General features: G+C 44.5%; 1 protein-coding gene across 1 annotated transcript in view; it reads right to left on the reverse strand.

Annotated features, from left to right (window-relative positions):
- Positions 1-3,495: 3,495 nt before the first annotated feature.
- LOC143973511 (Fc receptor-like protein 5) overlaps positions 3,496-23,827 on the reverse strand; it is a 62,784-nt gene continuing 42,452 nt past the window's right edge. Inside the window, exons 10-13 of the mRNA XM_077474429.1 lie at positions 15,579-15,644; positions 14,001-14,066; positions 8,124-8,149; positions 3,496-4,457 (exon numbers count right to left, since the gene is read on the reverse strand). Coding sequence (XP_077330555.1) covers positions 4,416-4,457; positions 8,124-8,149; positions 14,001-14,066; positions 15,579-15,644 — 200 coding nt within the window. The 3' untranslated portion in view covers positions 3,496-4,415. The remainder of the gene's footprint in view (positions 4,458-8,123; positions 8,150-14,000; positions 14,067-15,578; positions 15,645-23,827) is intronic.

The raw sequence follows: 23,827 nt of genomic DNA on the forward strand, positions 1-23,827 counted from the left end.
AAGCAGCAGCAATCACTATATGAGTGGACTCTCAATCTATGGACCAAATTAAAAAAGGGGGGGTGTGTGCGCTCGCTTTTAAACCAAAAAATCAGAAGAAATAACGAACAATCTTATAAATAGTGACCAGGTATAAATGAATGTGAAATATGTGGACCAACAAAGGTAATAAATAAGTGGACATAAAATATGTGGACCAGCACGGGCAATTAAAAATAAAAGGTGACGTTAGTGCAAACTATAGGTAGAAATTACTGCATACATGAGAAATACATAAAACATGTGCATAAAGTATTCAAAACAAATCAGTGAATCGCAGCAGTAAACAGTGGAATGCAATATGGTACAAAGCATATATGTGAAACACAGTGATATTAGTGCGTCAAACTAAAGTGTCCCAAATAAGATGCAGACATGCAACAAAAAAATCGCAGCAAAAAAAATAGATCAATAAATTTAAAGTGCAATGTGCCAAAAGTGGGACGATCCTCTGGTGGTGATCCGTGCCAGTAGTGCTATCGCTAGGTAATTACCTCCCCGCTGCGGGATTAAGCAGCGAAAAAAACACCAAGGCAATCAGGGAGCAGAGGATGATCCAGGAGATGGCTGTACAGCAGAGTCTTGGGGATGACACAAATGTCTCCAATTTCCTCGTGTATGGTCACCGGGCTCAGAAGGATAAACCAAAAGATACCGCCATAGTGTAGTATTTAAAACACAATTTTATTTCAAATAAAAATATCTACTCACAAGGGAATGTAAACAAAAGCACAGCAGACCGCCGAGCGTCTTGCCCGGATGTAGACGTCACTTCCGGGCAAGACGCTGCGTAAGCGGCAAGTTTATATTCGCGTCCGTGAACGGTAAGGCCTTTGATATCTAGAGAGAGGTTGATGGTTCTGATAAGTGGTTCCAGTGTTAAAATGAACAGGATAGTTGAGAGGGGACATCCCTGGCGTGTGCCGTTGTTTATCTGGATCGGATTAGATAGGATGTTATTAATTTTGATTTTAGCCTGTAGGGACTGGTAAAGGGCCTTGATCCAATTCAGCATGCCTCCACCTAAGCCTATATGAGCACAGGTAGAGAACATGTAGTCCCAAGAGACCCTATCGAAGGCCTTCTCGGCGTCCGTTGACACCAAGAGGCCTCCGACTTTAGAATCCCTTCCGTAATGGATCAGATGCAGGGATTTAACAATGTTGTCTCTTGCTTCTCTTCCAGGCATAAAACCTGCCTGTTCAGGACCAATAATTTTTGAAAGGAGGGGTTTTAGCCGATTCGCGATAATTTTTGCTAGTAATTTCACATCAATATTCAAGAGTGATATTGGTCTAAAGTTAGCACAATTGGAGGGATCTTTATTTGGCTTTGGTATGACCGCTATATGCGCCATAAGGAAGGAGTTGGAATTATTTTCAGCACTTGCTAGGTGATTAAATGCCTTTAAAAGGGGTTTAGAGAGTAACTGCGGAAATGCTTTGTAATATTGGGACGTGAACCCATCTGGTCCCGGGCTTTTACCAGATTTCAAGTCTTGTATTGCATTTTGTATTTCAGTTATGGTAATTGGGTCGTTTAATTGTTTTGCATCAGAGGGAGGTAGAGAAGGGATTTCACTATTTAAAAGGAACTTTTGGATCATCTCCTCACGTGTGTGTGGTATATGAGTAGGTCTATGCTGTGGGGGAAGTCTGTACAATTTAGAATAAAACTCTTGGAAGATGTCTGCAATTTTTTCAGGCATGTGTTCAGGGATGCCCTTATGGTTTCGTATCGCATGTATATGGTTAGCCATCTTTGCATCCCTTAGGGCTCTAGCGAGTTGTTTTCCGCTCTTATCGCTTTGTTCATAAAATATACTTTTACGAAAAAAAAGAGCTTTCTGAGTTTGAATTTGTAGCAATTGCAATAAGAAATGCCTGCAGTGGGCAAGCTCTTCTGCTGCTGAAGCCGTAAGGGATTGCTTATGCTGTGCCTCAAGTTTTGAGATTTTATTGGCTAGCTCCATTATACCAACCATACGCTCTTTTTTCCTCCTAGCTCCCCATTTTATAAATTCACCTCTAATTACGCTTTTATGGGCTTCCCAATTAGTAAGTGGGTTGGTGTCAGAATCAGCATTGTTGAGAAAATATGTTTTAATGGATTCGTGAATGTCATCACAGATAGTCTGGTCAGTTAGTAAAGCGGCATTCAATTTCCAATTAAAAAAATTTTGTTTGTGAGGAGTCATTTTAAGAGTGACAGCAGTGGGGGCATGGTCTGAAATAGTAATAATACCAATGTCTGCCCTTTCTAAGTTAATGAGGTCCCTCTGAGAAACAAAAAATATTTTTTGTGTGATGCTGAGTAAAAAGTGTAGTCTTTCCCTGTTGGGTGCACGGATCTCCATGAATCCACCAGGGAAATTGAGTTCAATAGAACCTTAATTCTTTTTAGAATTTTGTAGGAGGACCAGACAACTTTAGTCACCTCAAGGCAAGCTAAGATCTTCCCCTTTAGCTCGGTATAATTTTGGTATAATTTTGTAGCTTCAGTAGCTGGTAAATGATAATAAGCCTTCTGTGGTTTCCCTGATAGAAATGTAGCAATGAGACTGGCCCACTGGTCCCGAGGCCAACCCTCTTTCTCAGCCAAGCATTCAGAAGTGGTCAAGAATGCTTCCACGTCATTATGGAAAGTGATTTTTTTTTGGCCCTCACCATCACTGGGTCCCTACGGGTGACAATCTGCTAGAGTGGCCAACTGGGTCTGCATAGACTCCTTCTGAGCCTCCAGCTGTGATTGGTGAGCCTGTATTAACCGAGCCAATGTCTGTTCTTGGCATGCCTAAACTGAGATACTTCCAGCAATCCATCCTGTGTGCCTGGACAGCCCAGCAGTTTTAGTCACCTCAAGGCAAGCTAAGACCTTCCCCTTTAGCTTGGTATAATTTTGTGACGTCAGCAGCTGGTAAATCATAATAAGCCTTCTGTGGTTTCCCTGATAGAAATGAAGCAATGATGTTGGCCCACTGGTGCCGAGGCCAACCCTCTTTCTCAGCCAAGCTTTCAGAAGTGGTCAAGAATGCCTCCACATTATTATGGAAAGTGATTTTCTTTGGCCCTCACCATCACTGGGCCCCTACGGGTGACAATCTGCTGGAGTGGCCAACTGAGCCTCCAACTGCGATACCTAAGATTGCTGAGCCTGTATCAACAGAGCCACGGTCTGTTCTTGGCATGCCTAAACTTCCTTGTGGTGGTGGTGGGTATTTGGCTTCCACTGAGGCCTCCTGTTAGGCCACTGTAGCTTGAACCAGGGCTTTTACAACTTCCTCTGTGCATCCTTTAGTGGTTTGCAATGGTTGTGCCACTCTGACCCATTACGATTTTTTGTTATTAATTAATTGTTAATTGTTAGTTCACTTGCTTCCACAGCTTTTTGGCCAGAATGCCCAAATTCGAGCACCAACTGTGATATTCTAGAGGTCTGGATCACTAGCCAGCCATGTCTTTGTAAATCTGTTTTTATTTCTCCAAAATGGCAATCAAAACAGCTTATCTACAGCATAATAAAAACAAAACAGTCCAAAAATGACAACAAAATTTTCTAGTAACCAATGATGTGCTTGCCCCACAGGAGGACAAAGTTTGGAGACCCCTGCATTACACCAACAGATCTTAGTGGGTGCTATTCCCTAGCACATTCAAGGATTTGACTATTAGTGTTTATGCTTTTGTCTATCTCAGCCTTTCTCAAACTGGGTTCCATGGAACCCTAAGTTTCCTTCCGGATTCTAGAGGCTCTTTGAACAATGTGCGACATGGATACCCATTTTGGAGCGTCCTGCTCCTTTCTCAGGCCAATGGGCTACCCCACTGGCCTGAGAAAGGAGCATGAAGCTCTGAAATGCGTAGCCATGCCCACAGGACAAGCCACATGACATCACTTCTGCACCTGTGCCCCTGTGTACTCCAGGGTGGTTATCAGCACTGCTGGTCTCAGTCCTCAGTGTCCATGGCCTCCTGTATAGAGCCTGGCGGCTGCACCAAGTGTGACAAGGCATGAGTGGGGGATACAGCAGTGTTATATGCTTGTGATCGTTTAACACTGGGAGAAATAGTACCTTATCTTTGGTGTCATTAGTAGGAATACCCCCCAATGTTGTTGTCATAGGCTGAATAGTGTCCCAAGGCCAGTATAAAGGGAATCAAAGGGAGTCATCTGGCCTATTTGAAGTTTGGAGAGCATTACTTTAAACAATAACCCAATGCATGACAGATCTTTAACTTGTGCCTACAGCTTGTACATATGTCAGTTTTGAGTATTAGGGTAAAATCTCTTTGTGAAAATTCCCCAGAGACACTGGATTTGTCAAGCCGAATTCAGAACATCATTAGAAGCCTCCAAACATCATCACCAGATAATCTTCATATCTCTGTTCTGCCCTTTATTTCAGAGTAGATAACCTGCTGGAAAACAGAAGAAGATTGTGGATAGATACGTATAAATGGGGAGCTCTTCTATTCTGTCACTGACCTCCATTGTGTCTATAGCCTCAATATATTCTGTCACTGGACTTGACCGTTGACCTACCCTATGTGTATCAGGTATGTACATTTTTGTGATAAAGCTTTTTAATGAAAGTCTGTTGTGCTTTACTATTCTAGATTTGGTGAATTTCACGTGAAATGGGCTTAATAATGGGATGATGCTTAAAGCGGGAGTCCGCCGGGACTCCGCGTTTTTTTTTTTTTAAAAGCCAGCAGCTACAAATACTGCAGCTGCTGACCTTTAAAATAGTGACACTTACCTGTCCAGCGCGCCCGCGATGTCGGCACCCGAAGCCGATCTCTAGATCGTCTGTCGGATGCTGCCGCCGCCATCTTGGGTATGGGAATCAGGAAATGGAGCCTTTAGGCTTCATTTCCCGGTTCCCTACTGCGCAAGCCGCGCTGCGCAATAAGGATGCCTCTGGGATCTGTGTGTTTCCCAGCAGGCAGCGGGGCACTTGCGGAAAGGGGCGGGCACTTGTGGAAAGGGGCGTAATCTACGCCCCTTTCCGCAGAGAGCTATCCCGGAAGTGGGTGCAGAATACCTGTACTGTACAGGTATCTGCACCCCCCTCCCCCCTGAAAGGTGCCAATTGTGGCGCCGGAGGGGGGGAGGGTTCCGATGAGCCGAAGGTCCACTTTAGGGTGGACCTCCGCTTTAATATAAAATCATGGCTCCCAAATGCCCCTGATTTCAAAAGGACTGCCCCTGATTTGGAGCAATGTCCCTCTGTCCCTCATTCCTCCTCATTTGTCCCTCATTTTGGTCTGATCTATATAGTTGTATATAAAATGCACTTTTTATCTATCAAAAAGTGTTTTCCAGCTCTAAACCTTTCGTCTGATTTCTAAATTGCTGCATTTCCAAAAGCCAATATAATTATAGTTTCCATGCCTAGGCAAATTATCTCATACATCCCAGAAGTCTTTAGGAGGGGGTGAGGAGCTTTGGCAGCTAAGCACACCCTCTCCTGGCTGCATGCTTGAGCTAAGAGCAGATGGAATGCAGGAAGTAAATGCTATATGAATCATCTGCCCTTACTTAAGATGGCCTTGGCCAGAAACGCTAGGGGGTGATTTCTCAACAAAATAAAGCATAGAGACATGGATGGATGAGGGAATTGGTTTTGAATATAAAAAAGGAATAGCATTTTTGGTTTATGGTGCTCAGATGAAGTATAGTTCCAAATAAATATACTAATTAAATATATATATATATATATATTAATTATAATAATAAATATTCTTACGTTGAAGGATCCTTCAACAGCCTGTACTAACACAAGCAAGAGCATTTTTTTTAAATGTACTGCTAGTATTAGACCATAGATATGTTTTAACCACTTCACCCCCGGAAGATTTGGTTGCTCAATGACCAGGCTATCTTTTCTGATACGGCACTGTGTCACTTTAACTGACAATGGCGCGGTCGTGAGACGTTGTACCTAAACAAAATTGACGTCCTTTTTTTCCCATAAATAGAGATTTATTTTGGTGGTATTTGATCATCTCTGCGGTTTTTATTTTTTGCGCTATAAAAAAAAATAGTGACAATTTTGAAAAAAAACATAATATTTGTTACTTTTTGCTATAAAAAATATCCCCAATTTTTTTTTTAAAAAGCAAATTTTTTCCTCAGTTTAGGCCGATATGTATTCTTCTACATATTTTTGGTAATAAAAATTGCAATAAACGTATATTGATTGGTTAGGGCAAAAGTTATAGCATCTACAAAATAGCGGAAAGATTTATGGCATTTTTTTTTTTTTTACTAGCAATGGCGGTGATCAGCAAGTTTTATCATGGCAGACACATCGGATACTTTTAGCACATTTTTGGGACCATTGGCATTTATACAGCGATCACTTCTATAAAAATGCACCGATTACTGTGTAAATGTCACTGTCAGGGAAGGGGTTAACAGTAGGGAGCATTCAAGGGGTTAATTGTGTGTCCTATGGAGTGATTCTAACTGTGGGGGGATGGGACTGCCTGAGTGAGGAGACCGATCGTTGTTCATACTAAGTATGAACAACAGATCACTCTCTTCACTCCTGACAGCACGGAGATCTGTCTGTTTACATTGACAGATCTCCATTCTGTCTTTGTGTGGAGCAATCGCGGGTGCCCGGTGGTCATCGCCCAGGGGAGCCAACCTGCCGCACTACAACTGCGGTGGCTGGTCGGGAAAGGGGTTAAAGCGGAACTAAAGTTCTGCTGTAACAAACAGCAAACAGGCAGGCTTTTTTTTTGCAGAAGAGACATGCAATGTCTCTTCTTCAAACGCATGCACCTACCTTTCTTCTTGCTGTCTTCTCAGGTAAACTGAATTGTTCATGTGCAGCTCAGCTTATGTTGCTGACACTGTCCCTTTCTGCCAGAATGATGCCTTCCTGCACATGCGCAGGACTGACGTCATCCCACACCGGCCAATGAAGACTGCCAAAGACCGGCACTCAGGAGAAGATGGCAGTGCTAGTGACAGTTGGGGACCGTTGAAGGAAAGGTAAGTACAGGTCCCTCTAGTTCTGTTTTAAACTATCAAAATCTAAACTATCAACTATCAATTCCCAGGCAGCAAGAATCTTTTTGAAGTTTAATGCTGCTTAAACTTGGTTGGGGGTAGGGTGAGCTTTGGGATACTCCAAATTTAGTGCAAACTGAAACAGAGGACTCTCTCTGCCTAGACTCTTCAGGATGGACCTCTTGTGATAGGGAATAGTGGACATACAGCTCAGGGGACTTCCACTATGGAAGCAGCCCTAAGGCAGCAACTGTCTCTCAAGGGGTTAAGCAGAAAGAATATCTCCAGGATCTCTCTCTCTCAGGCATATTCTCCCATTACCTTGATGCCAGTCAGACCCTGTACCGTGAGCCTCCAGGCCAAGTCCTCAGTAGGCTTTCTCCAAACTGTTCTCAGCAGCTTTAGAAGTAGGCCTCCAGCTCTCCTTAAGATGGGACCTTGTTTAAACTCCTGAAGTCTTTAACTGATCTGCCCATAAGGGCAGGAGCCCTTTAGGCTGGGTCTCCTACTCCAGGGCAAAGACTATTTATACACACCTCAGCCCCCTGCTGGTCATCCCATTGACCAGAGATTGACTGAGGCTGTATGAATATTCAGCCTAGGGTCTGCCTCTTCCAACCCACTATATTCCATAATCTACTAGAAGACGGGGGGAGTAGTTGAGCCTGTAAACAGCATGACCCAGAACAGCCCTAGTAATAAAACTCTGCTCCACTGGCTACAGAGGAGCCAAAAACAACATCTATCCAATCTTACTAACAATCTAACTGGGAGGGTGCTACAATTTATAATTAAGTTCTGGTTCACTTTAACATGACACTACCTACATCCTCCTCCTCTAGCTTGCATGGGTTTTCTCCCACTCTCTTTGACATACTGGTAGGTTAATTGGCTTAATTGACCTTAGTATGTATTCTTTTGAAGTATGGACCTTAGACTGTAAGCTCCTTCAGGATAAGGACTGATATGAATGTACAATGTAGACTGTAATAAAAATGGGAAGGAGACCCTTTATGTTTGGACAGCAATTCTTTCAAATGGCTATTTAATATTTTACTTACGGTTTCAACAACTGTAGGTGAAGAAGCTGCAAAAGAGAAAAAATAATGTTATATCAGAGCTAAGTTATGGGGGCATATATACCATGTTTGCAGACTGTCCAGCTGCAAAAGAGACCTTTGGGCTTCAGGGGGGCCAATTATACCAGACATGAATATAGGGATCAGACAGTGGTGGCTGATGCTCAAATTTTTTGGGGGGCGCAAACAATGTGTCCATCAGTTGCAGCCTCACTGTGCCCATCAAATGCAACCATTGTGCCCACCAAATGCAGCCACTGTGCCCATCAAATGCAGCCATTGTTCCCATCATATGCAACCACTTGTGCCCCATCATATGCAGCCATTTTTGCCCGTCAAATGCAGCCATTTGTGCCCGTCAAATGCAGCCACTTGTTCCCAGTATATGCAGCCACTTTTGTCAATCAAATGCAGCCACTTGTGCCCATCAAATGCAGCCACTTGTGCCCATCAAATGCAGCCATTGTACCCATCATATGCAACCACTTGTGCCCTATCATATGCAGCCATTTTTGCCTGTTAAATGCAGCCATTTGTGCCCATCAAATGCAGCCATTTGTGCCCAGTATATGCAGCCACTTTTGTCAATCAAATGCAGCCACTTGTGCCCATCAAATTCAGCCATTTGTGCCCATCAAATGCAGCCACTTGTGCCCAGTATATGCAGCCACTTTTGTCAATCAAATGCAGCCACTTGTGCCCATCAAATGCAGCCACTTGTGCCCGGCAAATGCAGCCACTTACCCTGGCAATAAACACACACAACCCAACCCCCCCTCGGGGCTCACAGCTGCTGGCACTTGCACCCCCCCCCACTCGGGGCTCGCAGCTCTAGACCCCCCCACCCCCAGGTCCGGCACTTACCTGAAGACTCGTATCCTCTGTGTCTCTATCCACTCTCCTCCTCTCCTCCACACTCGGGCAGCAGCAGCGGCGGAGGTGCCCGCTCCTCTCATGCTTCCTCTGCTTGCCAAATCACCACTAGGCATCCAATAGGTTTGCCTGGCGCTTTGGCCAATCGGGAAACAGGTCTCATCGACCTGCCTCCTGATTGGCGGGGAGGCACTGTAGTGTGAAGATAGTGAAAATGCATTTGCTATGTTCATAGAATTGGGTGGGATTAGGGCGGACTCTCTGTGCCCGAGCCCATCGTTTTTTGAAGCAAATTAGAGCCTCTGGCTCTAATCACGTGCTTCAAAAAAAAAACACCCCCTCCCACCCCGCCATAAGAATCCATGTGCTCGGCGTCCTGAAAGGGTCGGGCACATGGATAGGGAGGCGGCGGCAGGGATAGGGGGGGCGGAACCCGTGCACCCTCAATTCACGGGCCACCATTGGGATCAGATATCTCCAGTAATGAGTTGGCACGTACAGTGACCTGGTGTTCCGGGAGCACTACACATTTAACCCTTACGCATAAATTCTATTTAGGATTTGGATTGCCCTTTGAGCCTTATTTGGTGATGGACTAAATATTTTTTCTTTTCTTTTTTTCTTTTTTTTTTCTTTTTTATATGCTTAAAAAAACGGGGAACCTTATGGATGACTTTTAGCATTTAACCCGAATAAAGGACAATGTATAAGTACATTTACAATTGGTTGTTTTATTGATGATGAACTAGTTTGTTGGCAAAGCATGCAAATGGTATTCCTTATTGACCTAGTGATGATTTCCAAGCTTAAAAAAGCAACAAGGGGAACCTTATGGATGACTTTTAGCTTTAAACTCGAAAGAAGGTCTCACTTTAACCACTTCAGCTCCGGACCAATAAACACCTTAAGGACCAGAGGTCTTTTTGCAATTTCGCACTGCGCTGCTTTAACTGGTAATTGCGCGGTCATGCAATATTGCACCCAAACAAAATTTGCGTCCTTTTCTTCCCACAAATAGAGCTTTCTTTTGATGGTATTTGATTGCCTCTGCGATTTTTTTTTTTTGCGATATAAATGGAAAAAGAGCGAAAATTTTGAAAAAAAAAGATATTTTCTTCTTTTTGTTATAAGAAAAATCGAATAAACTAAATTTTAGTCATACATTGAGGGCAAAATTTATTCAGCCACATGTCTTTGGTAAAAAAAATGTCAATAAGCGTATATTTTTTGGTTTGCGCAAAAGTTATAGCGTCTACAAACTAGAGTACATTTTCTGGAATTTACACAGCTTTTAATTTATGACTGCCGATCTCATTTCTTGAGGTGCTAAAATGGCAGGGCAGTACAAATCCCCCCCAAATGACCCCATTTTGGAAAGTAGACACCCCAAGGAAATTGCTGATGGGTATGTTGAGCCCATTGAATATTTATTTTTTTTGTCCTAAGGGATTGAATAATGACAAAAAAAAAAAAAATTTTTACAAAAAGTTGTCACTAAATGATATATTGCTCACACATGCCATGGTTATATGTGGAATTGCACCCCAAAATATATTCCGCTACTTCTCCCGAGTATGGGGATACCACATGTGTGGGACTTTTTGGGAGTCTAGTCGCGCACGGCACCCCCAAAAACCAATCACCACCTTCAGGATTTCTAAGGGTGCAAATTTTTGATTTAACTCCTCACTACCTATCACAGTTTCGAAGGCCATAAAATGCCAAAATAGCACAAAACCCCCCAAAATGACCCCATTTTGGAAAGTAGACACCCCAAGCTATTTACTGAGAGGCATGTTGAGTCCATGGAATATTTTATATTTTGCCACAAGTTGCGGGAATATTACAAACTTTTTTTTTTTTGCACCAAGTTGTCACTAAATGATATATTGCTCACACATGCTATGGGCATATGTGAAATGACACCCCAAAATACATTCTGCTGCTTCTCCTGAGTACGGGGATACCACATGTGTGGGACTTTTTGGGAGTCTAGTCGCGCACGGCACCCCGAAAACCAATCACCACCTTCAGGATTTCTAAGGGTGCAAATTTTTGATTTAACTCCTCACTACCTATCACAGTTTCGAAGGCCATAAAATGCCAAAATAGCACAAAACCCCCCCAAATGACCCCATTTTGGAAAGTAGACACCCCAAGCTATTTACTGAGAGGCATGTTGAGTCCATGGAATATTTTATATTTTGCCAAAAGTTGCGGGAATATTACAAACTTTTTTTTTTTTTTGCACAAAGTTGTCACTAAATGATATATTGCTCACACATGCTATGGGCAGAAGTCAAATTACACCCCAAAATAAATTCTGCTGCTTCTCCCGAGTACGGGGATACCACATGTGGGGGACTTTTTGGGAGCCTAGCCACGTACGGGACCCCGAAAACCAAGCACTGCCTTCCGGATTTGAATATAAAATGCTACCAAAAAACCTGTTAGCGATGGCAGGGATCAGGCCTGACTCTGCGATCGCTGCAGTTATGTGTTTAGTGTTTTGTAAGTGACAGTGATCGATCGATACTGCACTTGGGTGGGCTGGGCAGAGGGGCAAAACGCAGGTGCTAGCAGGTATTTGGGCTGATCCTGCTAACAATGCGTTTTTTTGGAACCCTAAACTGCTGGGGACGCTAGTATAGATCTGATCAGATCAGATATTGATCTGTTCAGATTCTATACCACTACGGGAGGTGTATGCTTTGCGTGTGGGTGTTAGCGGTACTGGCACTAACCTAGCGCTGCCTGGGGCGACGCAGACCCTGACCCTAAAACCTAATTGATATCACCCGCCGGGTGATCAGGGGGTTAAACCTTTATTGGGTAATAAATGGTGGGTGCCCTGATGCTATAAAAAACAAACTAACCAGAGTCACCGTAACACTTATACGGTGATCAGTGGTGAAAGGGTTAACTAGGGGCAATCAGGGGGTTCAAATTTTTATTAGGTAGTATATGGGGGTCCCTGGCGCTATATAAAAACCTGACGGGGAACCTAAATAACTAACTGGCTAACCAGCGTCACCAGTGACACTTATACTGTGATCGCTGGTGAAAGGGGGTGAAAGGGTTAACTAGCAGCAATCAGGGGGTTAAAACCATTATTGGGTAGTATATCGGGGTACCTAGCGCTATAAAAACCTGGCGGTGAACCTAAAAAAATAACTAGCTACCTAGCGACACTAGCGACACTGATGCAGCGTTCAGAAAAATTATCGCTTAGTGACACTGGCAAAAGGGGGTGAAAGGGTTAACTAGCGGAAATCAGGGGGTTAAAACCATTATTGGGTAGTATATCGGGGTACCTAGCGCTATAAAAACCTGGCGGTGAACCTAAAAAAATAACTAGCTACCTAGCGACTGTAGCGACACTAATGCAGCGATCAGAAAAACGATGGCTTAGTGACACTGGCAAAAGGGGGTGAAAGGGTTAACTAGCGGCAATCAGGGGGTTAAAACCATTATTGGGTAGTATATCGGGGTACCTAGCGATATAAAAACCTGGCGGTGAACCTAAAAAAATAACTAGCTACCTAGCGACACATGCAGCGATCAGAAAAATGATCGCTTAGTGACACTGGCAAAAGGGGGTGAAAGGGTTAACTAGCGGCAATCAGGGGGTTAAAACCATTATTGGGTAGTATATCGGGGTACCTAGCGCTATAAAAACCTGGCGGTGAACCTAAAAAAATAACTAGCTACCTAGCGACTGTAGCGACACTAATGCAGCGATCAGAAAAACGATGGCTTAGTGACACTGGCAAAAGGGGGTGAAAGGGTTAACTAGCGGCAATCAGGGGGTTAAAACCATTATTGGGTAGTATATCGGGGTACCTAGCGATATAAAAACCTGGCGGTGAACCTAAAAAAATAACTAGCTACCTAGCGACACATGCAGCGATCAGAAAAATGATCGCTTAGTGACACTGGCAAAAGGGGGTGAAAGGGTTAACTCTAGGGGCAATCAGGGGGTTAAATCTTTATTGGGGGGTGATAGGGGGCTACCCTGGACCTAACACTAACTGTCCTGACAGTTTTTACTGTCACAACTGACACTGAATGCATTGATCAGTAAAGAAATGATCAATGCAATCAGTGACACTGTGACTGGGGGGGGAGGGGGGGGCGATCGGGGGGAATCGGGGGGCGATCGGGGAGGGGGGATCGGGGGGGGTTTGTGTGCCTGTGTGTACCTACATGTCAGTGTAGTGTTGGTGCACACTTACTATTAGTCTTCTCCTCGTAGTCCGGTCAAAAAGACCGCCCCGAGGAGAATGACATCACTTCCTCCTTCCTGTGTAAACAATACACAGTGGGAGGAAGCTTCTCATTGGCCAGGAGCGATCCAGAGGGGGTGGCCGAAAACCAACGGCCATCCCCTCATCACGGAGCGCTCCTGGAGCGAACCGGACCGCCGTAACCAGCGGGAGGGGGTCCGATCGGACCCCCCACCCGCTGTAAGGCAGGCACGTACATCTACGTGATTGTGCCTGCCTGTGCCATTGTGTTGACGTACATTGGCAATACGGCGGTCCTGAAGTGGTTAAGCCCTTGTACACACGGTCGGACATTCCGACAACAAAATCCGTCGGATTCTGTAGGAAAATCCGATCGTTCCTAACGTGATGACGTTATTTCGTTATGACGGGACTACGCTCAGGCTAGTAGCCAATAGCTTTGGTGTAGGAATTTGATCTGAGCATGCATGGCACTTTGTCCGATCGGAATTCTCTACACACAATCGGACAAAGTCCGATCGGATCATGTTGTCGGAAAGTTTTATAGCCCTGTTGTCGGTCGGATATTCCGACGGAAACAGTCCGATGGAGCCCACACACGGTCGGATTATCTGACAACACGGTGTGTACAAGGGCTAAGGAATGAATCTATCCTAAATTAATAATCACCTATTTGGTTGCAAATAACAAAACAGATAAAAGTCAAATCTGCCACCCATAATGCACTAGTGCTGCTTACCTGTTCTGCTGGTTGCAAAATTGACATAACATAAGTCTTCATTAGAAGCAGTGTGTGTGGCAGGAGCTAAAAAGTTAGAAAAATAAAAAATGTTATTCCCTGCTACTAATGACAATAATAAGAACACCAATCTGTTGGTATATACTCCACGGAGCTAACAATTGAATGTACAATTTTAGATTGATATATGTTTCCTTTTATACCTAGAAAATGTATTCCCATAGGAAATACACTATATTAGTAAAAGTATTGGGACGCCTGCCTTTACACACACATGAACTTTAATGGCATCCCAGTCTTATGCCCCGTACACACGGTCGGACATTCCGACCACAAAATCCGTCTGATTTTTTTCAAATGGATTTTGTCCGAAACTGGTGTTGCATACACACGATCGGACAAAGTTGTCAGAAAATCCAATCGTTCAGAACGAGGAGACGTTCGTTGAGTACGACGGGACTACGTAGAGGCTAGTAGCCAATAGCTTTGGTCTCATAATTTGATCTGAGCATGCGTGGCACTTTGTCCGATCCGAATTCTCTACAAACGATCGGAAAAAGTCCAATCGAATTTTTTTTTTACGTCGGGATTTCCTCCTAATGACACCAACAATTGGGCAAAATGACATCAATGATGTGACACAATTCCTCCCACTAACAATGATGAGACACTGTTTATTCCCACCGACATTGGGACCCTCTCTACTCCCATTGGCCACAGTCTGCCCCCTCAACTGACACTAGCGATGGGGCACATCTCCTGTCACCGACACCAACGAAGGGACATAATCCCCCCCCCCCACGACACCAATGAAGGGACATAATCCCCCCCCCCCCCACTGAGACCAATGAAGAGGCACAATTCCTCCCAATGACACCAACAATTGGGCCCAATGAGACCAATGATGGTGCAAAATTCCTTGTTGAGCCCAATGACACCAATGATGGTGCACAATTCCTTGTTGGGCCCAAGGACACCAATGATAGTGCACAATCCCTCGTTGGGCCCAAGGACACCAATGATGGTGTACAATTCCTCGTTGGGCCCAAGGGCACCAATGATGGTGCACGATTCCTCGTTGGGCCCAATGACACCAATGATGGTGCACGATTCCTCGTTGGGCCCAAGGACACCAATGATGGTGCACAATTCCTCATTGGGCCCAAGGACACCAATGATGGTGCACAATTCCTCATTGGGCCCAAGGACACCAATGATGGGGCACACACCTACCCAATGACACTGACAATGGGGAAACAATTCCTACCACTGACAACAATGATGGGGCATCGTTTATTCCCACCAAAGTCGGGACCTGCTCTACTCCCTAAGGCCACAGCCCGGCCCTCCTAAAGTCTGGGGAACAGTAAACTGGCCCGCTGTTTAGAAAGTTTGGAGACCCCTGATTTATATAAATAGAATACAATGAAACACATTACGGTAAGTTAAATAAATTATTAATTAAAATAAATACATTCAATTAAAATACATCATATCTTCCGTATTAAAGAATCCAGACCCATAAGGCCATCAGAGCATTTCATTCATTTGTATTTGCTGTATTGTTGAGTAGCCTACCTTTGTGGTTGATCTTAATATCAGCGTAACACACATCTCCTTCCCCAGAGACGACTCTGGGCGACTCTGAAATAAAATATTTATTACAAGATTACAAGTAGAGTGGGTGATGATTACAAAAATAAAGCGTCACATTCAAATGACATCTAATCATGTCCTTACTACAGGACAGAACTAACAAAAGTCTTGAAGAAAAGGTTGACTGTCATGCTGATCCTCTGCCTTTAATTCTTTCTGATTCACCAACCCAGAATAATAAAGTTTTAACTAAAGTCAGAACCGGATGTTCAGTGAATCACCAAGGTAGTCAAGGAATCTGCATAAAATCAGCAATGACAACCCATCTTCAGTCTGCCACTTTCATTAACCACTTTCAGCCCCGGACCATTTTGCTGGCCAAAGACCAAAGCACTATTTGCGATTCGGCACTGCGTCGCTTTAACTGACAATTGCACGGTCGTGCAACGTGGCTCCCAAACAAAATTGACGTCCTTTTTTTCCCCCGCAAATAGAGCTTTCTTTTGGTGGTATTTGATCACCTCTGCAGTTTTTATTTTTTGTGCTATAAACAAAACAAAAGCGACAATTTTGAAAAAAAGGTAATATTTTTTTACTTTTTGCTATAATAAATATCCCCAAAAAATATATTATAATATGGGTTAAGTGTGGTCCTAGGGAGTGATTCTAACGGTGGGGGGAGGGGCTATGTGTGACACGACATTATGGCGGACAGATCGGACACTTTTGGCGTGATTTTGGGACCATTCACATTTATACAGCGATCAGTGCAATTAAAAATGCATTGATTACTGTGTAAATGTGTTTGACAGTGAAGGAGGTTAACCCGCTAGGTGGTGCTGTATGGGTTAAGTGTGGTCCTAGGGAGTGATTCTAACGGTGGGGGGGGAGGGGCTGTGTGTGACACGACATTATGGCAGACAGATCGGACACTTTTGGCGTGATTTGGGACCATTCACATTTATACAGCGATCAGTGCAATTAAAAATGCATTGATTACTGTGTAAATGTGTCTGACAGTGAAGGGGGTTAACCACTAGGTGGTGCTGCATGGGTTAAGTGTGGTCCTAGGGAGTGATTCTAACGGTGGGGGGGAGGGACTGTGTGTGACACGACACCGATCACCGCTCCCGATTACAGGCAGAACGGGGAAATGCTTGTTTACATCAGCATTTCCCCGCCCTTCCTCTCTGTGAGACAATCGTGGGTATCCCCACGGACATCGAGTCCGTGGGACCCACGATTGTGCTCACGAAGCACCCGCCTCTTAAAGGGCAACGTACAGGTACGTGATTCTGCCTGTACGTGCCCTTCTGCCGCAGTATATCTGCGTGAGGCAGTTGGGAAGTGGTTAAATGAATAACTGGTGATCCTACCATGAAGGACCCTTCTTTAGGCACTTCCTGTTACAGGGTGACAACCAGGGATTTTTTTTCAGCAGGAGCATGGGGAAACGCAGTCTCGGCACCCCCATCGCCGAATGTATGTAAGGGGTGGTAGGGTGTGCTGGAAGGTCTATTGATGCTGGCTGCTGGGGAATCGAGTCTAATGTTGCTGGGGGGTTCAATTGTTACTGCTAAGGTAGGGGTCTACTGATGCTGGCTACTAGCAGTTTTATTGTTATGGGGGGAGGGGTCCATTGTTGCTGAGGGGAGGATCTGTTGCTGCTGGGGGTATATTGTTGTGGGGATCTATTGTTGCTGGGGGGTCTATTGTTGCAGGCTTTCTATTTTAAATTCAAATTCCATACAAATGACTTAGCACCCCAAAATGATACCTGGTTCTCTAAAAGGGATGGTACTGGGAGCTGAGTAGGGGGCAGAGAAAAGGGGTGACTAGGAACAGGAGAGTACCTGCACCTATTCTCTGAGAAAAAAATCCCCGGTGACAACACTCTGGGGCCAGGGGCGGACTGACAACCCATGGGGCCCCCCGGCAATAGAAGATTATGGGGCCCCCAGGCTTAAAGGTGGCTGCCATGCCAGGAGTAAGTAACAAACAAAACAATATATAGACTACAGCAATCAGGATGAGTGCCACGCTCGCATCAGAGTCCTGCTTTGCACCAAAGTCCGAACATTCTTCCTATACATCACAGTCAGCAGAGCCCCCCAGTGTGCCACCCTATGACAGAGCCCCTCAGTGTGTCACCCTATGGCAGAGCCCCCTCGTGTGCCACCCTATGGCAGATCCCCACAGTGTGCCGCCCTATGGCAGAGCCCCCCCAGTGTGCCACCCTATGGCAGAGCCCCCCCAGTGTGACACCCTATGGCAGAGCCCCCCAGTGTGCCGCCCTATGCTAGAGCCCCCCAGTGTGCCAACCTATGGCAGAGCCCCCCAGTGTGCCACCCTATGGCAGAGTCCCCCCAGTGTGCCACCCTATGGCAGAGCTCCCCCAGTGTGCCGCCATATGGCAGAGCCCCCACAGTGTGCCACCCTATGGCAGAGCCCCCCAGTGTGCCACCCTATGGCAGAGCCCCCCAGTGTGTCACCTTCTATCAGTGTCCCCTTACACACACCTTAGTGCTTGGTGTGGCAGGCAGCTGGCAGGAAAAGGCTTTTAATTAGAAAAAATCCACTTATTGCAGGCTCTGAACTGTGCAAGTGAGTCTTATGCCGTGTACACACGATCGGACTATCCGGCGGACCAGAGTCTGCCGGACAATTCGACTGTGTATGGGCTCCAGCGGACTTTTTCTTCCCAACTTGGCTTTCTAGCGGACAATCCGCCCATCTGTGTGCTAGTCCGCCGGACTTTCCAAATGAACGGACTTGCCCACACACGGACTAAAGTCCGTTCATTTTGAATGTGACTTGAGGTACGACGTGACTAGAGAAGGAAGTCAATGTCGCCGCTTCCATCGGTGAGATTGACACCTCGCGAGCCCCGTCACCTGGTATGGGTTTTAAGGGTAACTTCTACACCGGAAAAACGGGGATGCTGGGACTGTGGCGTCATAAGGGGCGGAGTCACCATGTGACATCCCCCAGTGACCCCGCCCCTTATGCCTATATAAGTCGCCGTGCACCGTGTCCCCGATATTACAGCGGGAGAGAGCGTTGTGTCAACGTCGGAAGAACAGAAGAAGAAGAAGACGGCGATGACAAACGAGAAGACCGGGCCAACGCTAGTAAAAGAGCTGGAAGAAGATAGCGGAGGAGCAGAAGAACCAGAGATCGGAAGAAAAGGCCGGAAAGCGCAGAGAAGTTGGAAGAAGACCCGCGAAGTCGGAAGAAAAACCTCGGACGGTGACGACGACGAAGGCGAGAAGAACCGGAAAGAGCGGAGAAGACCCCCGGAGCTGCTTAATAAACTACTTTAAAAACCTGTGTTGTGTGTTTTTTTTATTGACACTTTTTCCCCCAGGTGAATGGGTAGGGGTACGATGTACCCCATACTCATTCACATAGGGTGGGGGGGTCTGGGATCTGGGGGCCCCCTTATTAAAGGGGACTCCCGGATTCTGATAAGCTCCCCCGCCCGCAGACCCCGACAACCAACGGCCAGGGTTGTCGGGAAGAGGCCCTTGTCCTCATCAACATGGGGACAAGGTGCTTTGCGGTGGTGGGGTCGCAGGGCACCCCCCTTCCCCAAAGCACCCACCCCCCATGTTGAGGGCATGAGGCTGGTATGGTTCAGGAGGGGGTGCTCGCTCTTCCCCACCCCCTTTCCTGACCGGCCGGTCTGCGTGCTCGGATAAGGGTCTGGTGTTGGAGGATCTTTACCAAGATCAGTGTAGCGGTGTGTCAGACTGACACACCACACCGCCAAGATGCACGCCCTCCACGGGCACGGGGCGGCTGTTATCCTGAAGGACGTCACATGACGCCGAGTCAGGATTCTGCTATAGGCAAAGCGAAAAGTGGTTAAACAAGCCTAAGCCCTAAATTATAAACAAAAGGCTTAATCATTGTAATGCTCATTGTTTCCTATATACAATGCCTTGAAAAAGTATTCATACTCCTTGACATTTTCCACATTTTGCCATGTTACAACAAAATCCAAATAAAATAAATTTATGTTTTTGATGTGATAGACCAACACAAAATGGCACATAATTTTGAAGTGGAAGGAAAATGATAAATGGATTTCACATTTTTTTACAAATAAATATGTGAAAAGTGTGGTGTACATTTGTATGATGCCCCCCTGATTCAATACTTTTCACTGCAATCACAGCTGCAAGTCGTTTTGGGGATGTCTCTACCAGCTTTGAACACCAGAGAGGGACATTATTTTTGCCCATTCCCCTTTGCAAAATAGCTCAAGCTCTGTCAGATTGGATGGAGAGCGTCTGTGAACAGCAATTTTCAAGTCTTGCCACAGATTCTCAATTGGATTTAGGTCTAAACCATTCAATTGTAGCTCTGGTTGTATGTTTAGGGTTGTTGTCCTGCTGGAAGGTGAACCTCCGCCCCAGTCTCAAGTATTTTGCAGACTTTAACAGGTTTTCTTCTTATGTTGGCGGAAAATCCGACAGTGTGTATGCTCCATCGGATATTTGTTGTTGGTCCGCCAACAAATGTTGCCTAGCATGCTCTCAAATTTTCCGCCAACAAATGTGTGTTCTCAGATTTTCTGATCGTGTGTACACAAAAGTCTGTCGGACAAAAGTCCAAAGTACAAACACGCATGCTCTGAATCAAGGACGAGCCGGAAGCGCTTGGTCTTGTAAAACTAGCGTTCGTAATGGAGATATCACATACGTCTTGTACTTCACTATGTTCGTAATTGTTGGCCAACATTTGTGTGACCGTGTGTATGCAAGGCAAGTTGGAGCCAACAACCTTCGAACAAAAATCCACGGTTTTGTTGTCAGAAAGTCCGATGGCGTGTGTACGAGGTGTAAGATTGCCCTGTATTTGTCTCCATCCATCTTACCATCAAAGGTGGACAGCCATGTCTTGGTAGGTTAGCAGTTGTGCCATACTCTTTCCATTTTTGAAAGGATGGATTGAACAGAGCTCCGTGAGATGTTCAAAGCTTAGGATATTTTTTTTATAACCTAACCCTGCTTTAAACTTCTCCACAACTTTATCCCTGACCTGTCTGGTGTGTTCCTTGGCCTTCATTATGATGTTTGTTCACTAAGGTTCTATAAAAAAAAACTCTAAGGGCTTCACAGAACAGCTGTATTTATACTGAGATAAAATTTCACACAGGGGGACTCTACTTATTAACTACAGTAGGTGACTTTTGAAGGCAACTTGCTCCACTAGATTTTAGTTGGGGTATCAGGATAAAGGGGGCTGAATACAAATGCACGCAACACTTTTCACATATTTATTTGTAAAAGTTTTTGAAAAACATTTATAATTTTCCTTCCACTTCACAATTATGTGTCACATTGTTTTGGTCTATCACATAAAATCCCAATTAAATACATTTACATTTTTGGTTGTAACATGACAAAATGTGGAGAATTTCAAGGGGTATGAATAATTTTTCAAGGTACTGTATACAGTTTATAGTTCCCTGTGGGAGCAGCAGCTTCTCCATTAGCATGGGAAATTGCTTAGGAAAGGCTCAACACTTACCCCCATGAAGCTTGTACCACATATCACATACTACTGGCAAGCTTGAACCTGACATCTTGGAGTAGAATTTGTGTTTCACATTCTCAGCAAAGACCTACTATCATAGTTCCTGAAAGGATGGCACAACTATCACACATTGCAGATAAAGAGTCGGTAAGCTTACACTTTACATATTAACCTGGAGGAAATAACCTGATAATATAAAAAAGTTGATTAAACCATTAATTCTTTTTCGGGTTATTCATAACACTCTGTCCCCTAATAACCACCAGGATTATGGAAAGACATCCCCAATAGAAGGATTTTCAATGTGCCTTTCAAGGGATATCACAATACCATAATGTTAAAAACAATCACTTTTATTACGAATGTAAAATCATAATAAAAAGTTATAAAGATACATCATGAATTGGAGAAGGGGGAGGAATAAAGAGCCACACGGCCCTAGTTCGGACTTTTCAGGCAAGACGGACAATACTACGGTACAAAAATCTACTTTATTAACAATGAATCATATCAAACCGGTCAAGTGGAGAAGAAAAACATACAAAAAATATGTGTTCCCTGGGGAGACATTGAACCTGATGCTAGAGTGGCCTGTTTAGGTATATCTATGGATTTCATATAGTTGTACTAACTGTGGGCAGATATAGGAGAGTTTGGTATATCCAGCCCTAAAGGAACGTATGTTGGTCCATGTGGACTGCTGTTGAAGCCCCTGTATGTGGGGACTGGCAACAGGGGGAAAGGTGTTGCTTGTTCTACCCTTTCCTTTTCTATCACTCTCTGTGTAATGACCTGGATACTCACGTGTGTCTCCTTCCTCCCCCGGTGAACCATACAAGTATATATTCATATCTATATATCTCTATGCCATCAGCCCCATACACGGTCACTGGCACTAGTAAAAAATGACTTCCTGCTATACATGGTGATTCTCTGGTGATCATCTCCATATGAAGAATTTTATGCTGATAAGTGAGACCTGTTGTTTTCAATTACCCCCGAGTGTGTCCTGATGAAGCAAAACTAGTGAAACGTTTTGATGCACAGGGGCTCACTGCCGTTCATTCGATTTCAACTCTCTTGTTTACACTAGATATTTACCAGTTATCAAAGTTCTATCGTATGTTTTTAATTCTTTTCCACTTGACCTGTTTGATATGATTCATTGTTAATAAAGTATATTTTTGTACCGTACTATTGTCCACCGTGCCTGAAAAGTCCGAACTAGGGCTCTGTGGCTCTTTATTCCTCCCCCTTCTCCAATTCAAGTATATACGGATGTGGCGTTAGAAGTGTTACTTTAATTTTCGGCAAAGATAAATCATGCCAATTTATATCCAAAGTAACCTAACAAAGTAGGTTACTGTGGATATAAATATCATAAGTAGGGATGAGCCGAACACCCCCCGGTTCGGTTCGCACCAGAACTTGCGAACGACCCCCGCGTTCGGTACGAACGTTAGAACCCCATTGAAGTCTATGGGACTCGAACGTTCGAATTGGAAAGTGCTCATTTTAACGGCTAATATGCAAGATAGTGTGCTAAAAAGGGTTTGGCGACCTGGCTCCTGCCTCAGGGGACATGGGTCACTGCAAAAAAAAGTTTTAAAAACTACCGTTTTGGCGGGAGCACTGATTTTAATGACGATTAAAGTGAAAAAAAAAAGTGAAATATTCCTTTAAATATGGTGCCTGGGGGGTGTCTATAGTATGCCTGTGAAGTGCCACGTGTTTCCCGTGTTTAGAACAGTCCCTGCACAAAATGACATTAAACGGAAATAACACCATTTAAAACTGCTTGCGGTTTTAATGTTATATCTGGTTCCTGCAATATGGTTGAAAATCATTCAGAAAAATGGCATGGGTAGCCCTCCCTGCCCATTACCAGCCTATTTGGGTCTTGTACACATATTAAGGGGAACCCCGTACCCATATTAAAAAAAGGAAATGCGTGTGGCCCCCAGGCCCTATATACTCAGAACAGCAGTATACAGGCGGTGCAAACAAGACAGGGACTGTGTAGGTTTGTTGTGTTAAGTTGAATCTGTTTGTCATTTTCAACCGGTACATTTTTAAAGTGTAGCTCCAGTCAAAAAAAATATCTTTAAGCTTTTTGGAAAACATAGGGAAGGGTTATCAGCCCTGTATAATTTGTTTTGTCGTCCATCTTTTTTCATCTCACTTGCTGCTGTCTCCTTGCGTTTGCAAGTAGGAGATGTTTGTAAGTTGGATGTTTGAAAGTAGGGGCCTGCCCTATATTATAGCGGTATGTACTGGGTACAGAGCACGCAGACAGCACGCACTATCTCCTAACACTACTGACTGCAAGCTCTATTATTAACCACTTGTTAGCCCAATGTTTGCATAAAGTGAAAGATGAAGTTATGCTGAGTAAATAGATATCAAACATGTCACTCTTCAAAATTGCACATGCCCGTGGAATGGCGCCAAACGTCGCTACTTAAAAAATCCCCATAGGCGACGCTTTAAATTTTTTTTTACTGGTTACATGTTTTGAGTTGCAGAGGAGGTCTAGGACTAGAATTATTGCTCTCGCTCTAACATTCTCGGCGATACCTCACATGTGTGGCACATGCGAGCACATGGGGACATGGGCGCTTTAATTTTTATTTTATTTTTTTATTGTTCATTTACTATTTATTTTAGTTTGACATTTTTTTTCCCAA

Source organism: Lithobates pipiens, unplaced genomic scaffold, assembly GCF_037356315.1.
Source record: "Lithobates pipiens isolate NorthernLeopardFrog02 unplaced genomic scaffold, aLitPip1_a1.2 Scaffold_83, whole genome shotgun sequence".
Classification (NCBI taxonomy): Eukaryota; Metazoa; Chordata; class Amphibia; order Anura; family Ranidae; genus Lithobates; species Lithobates pipiens.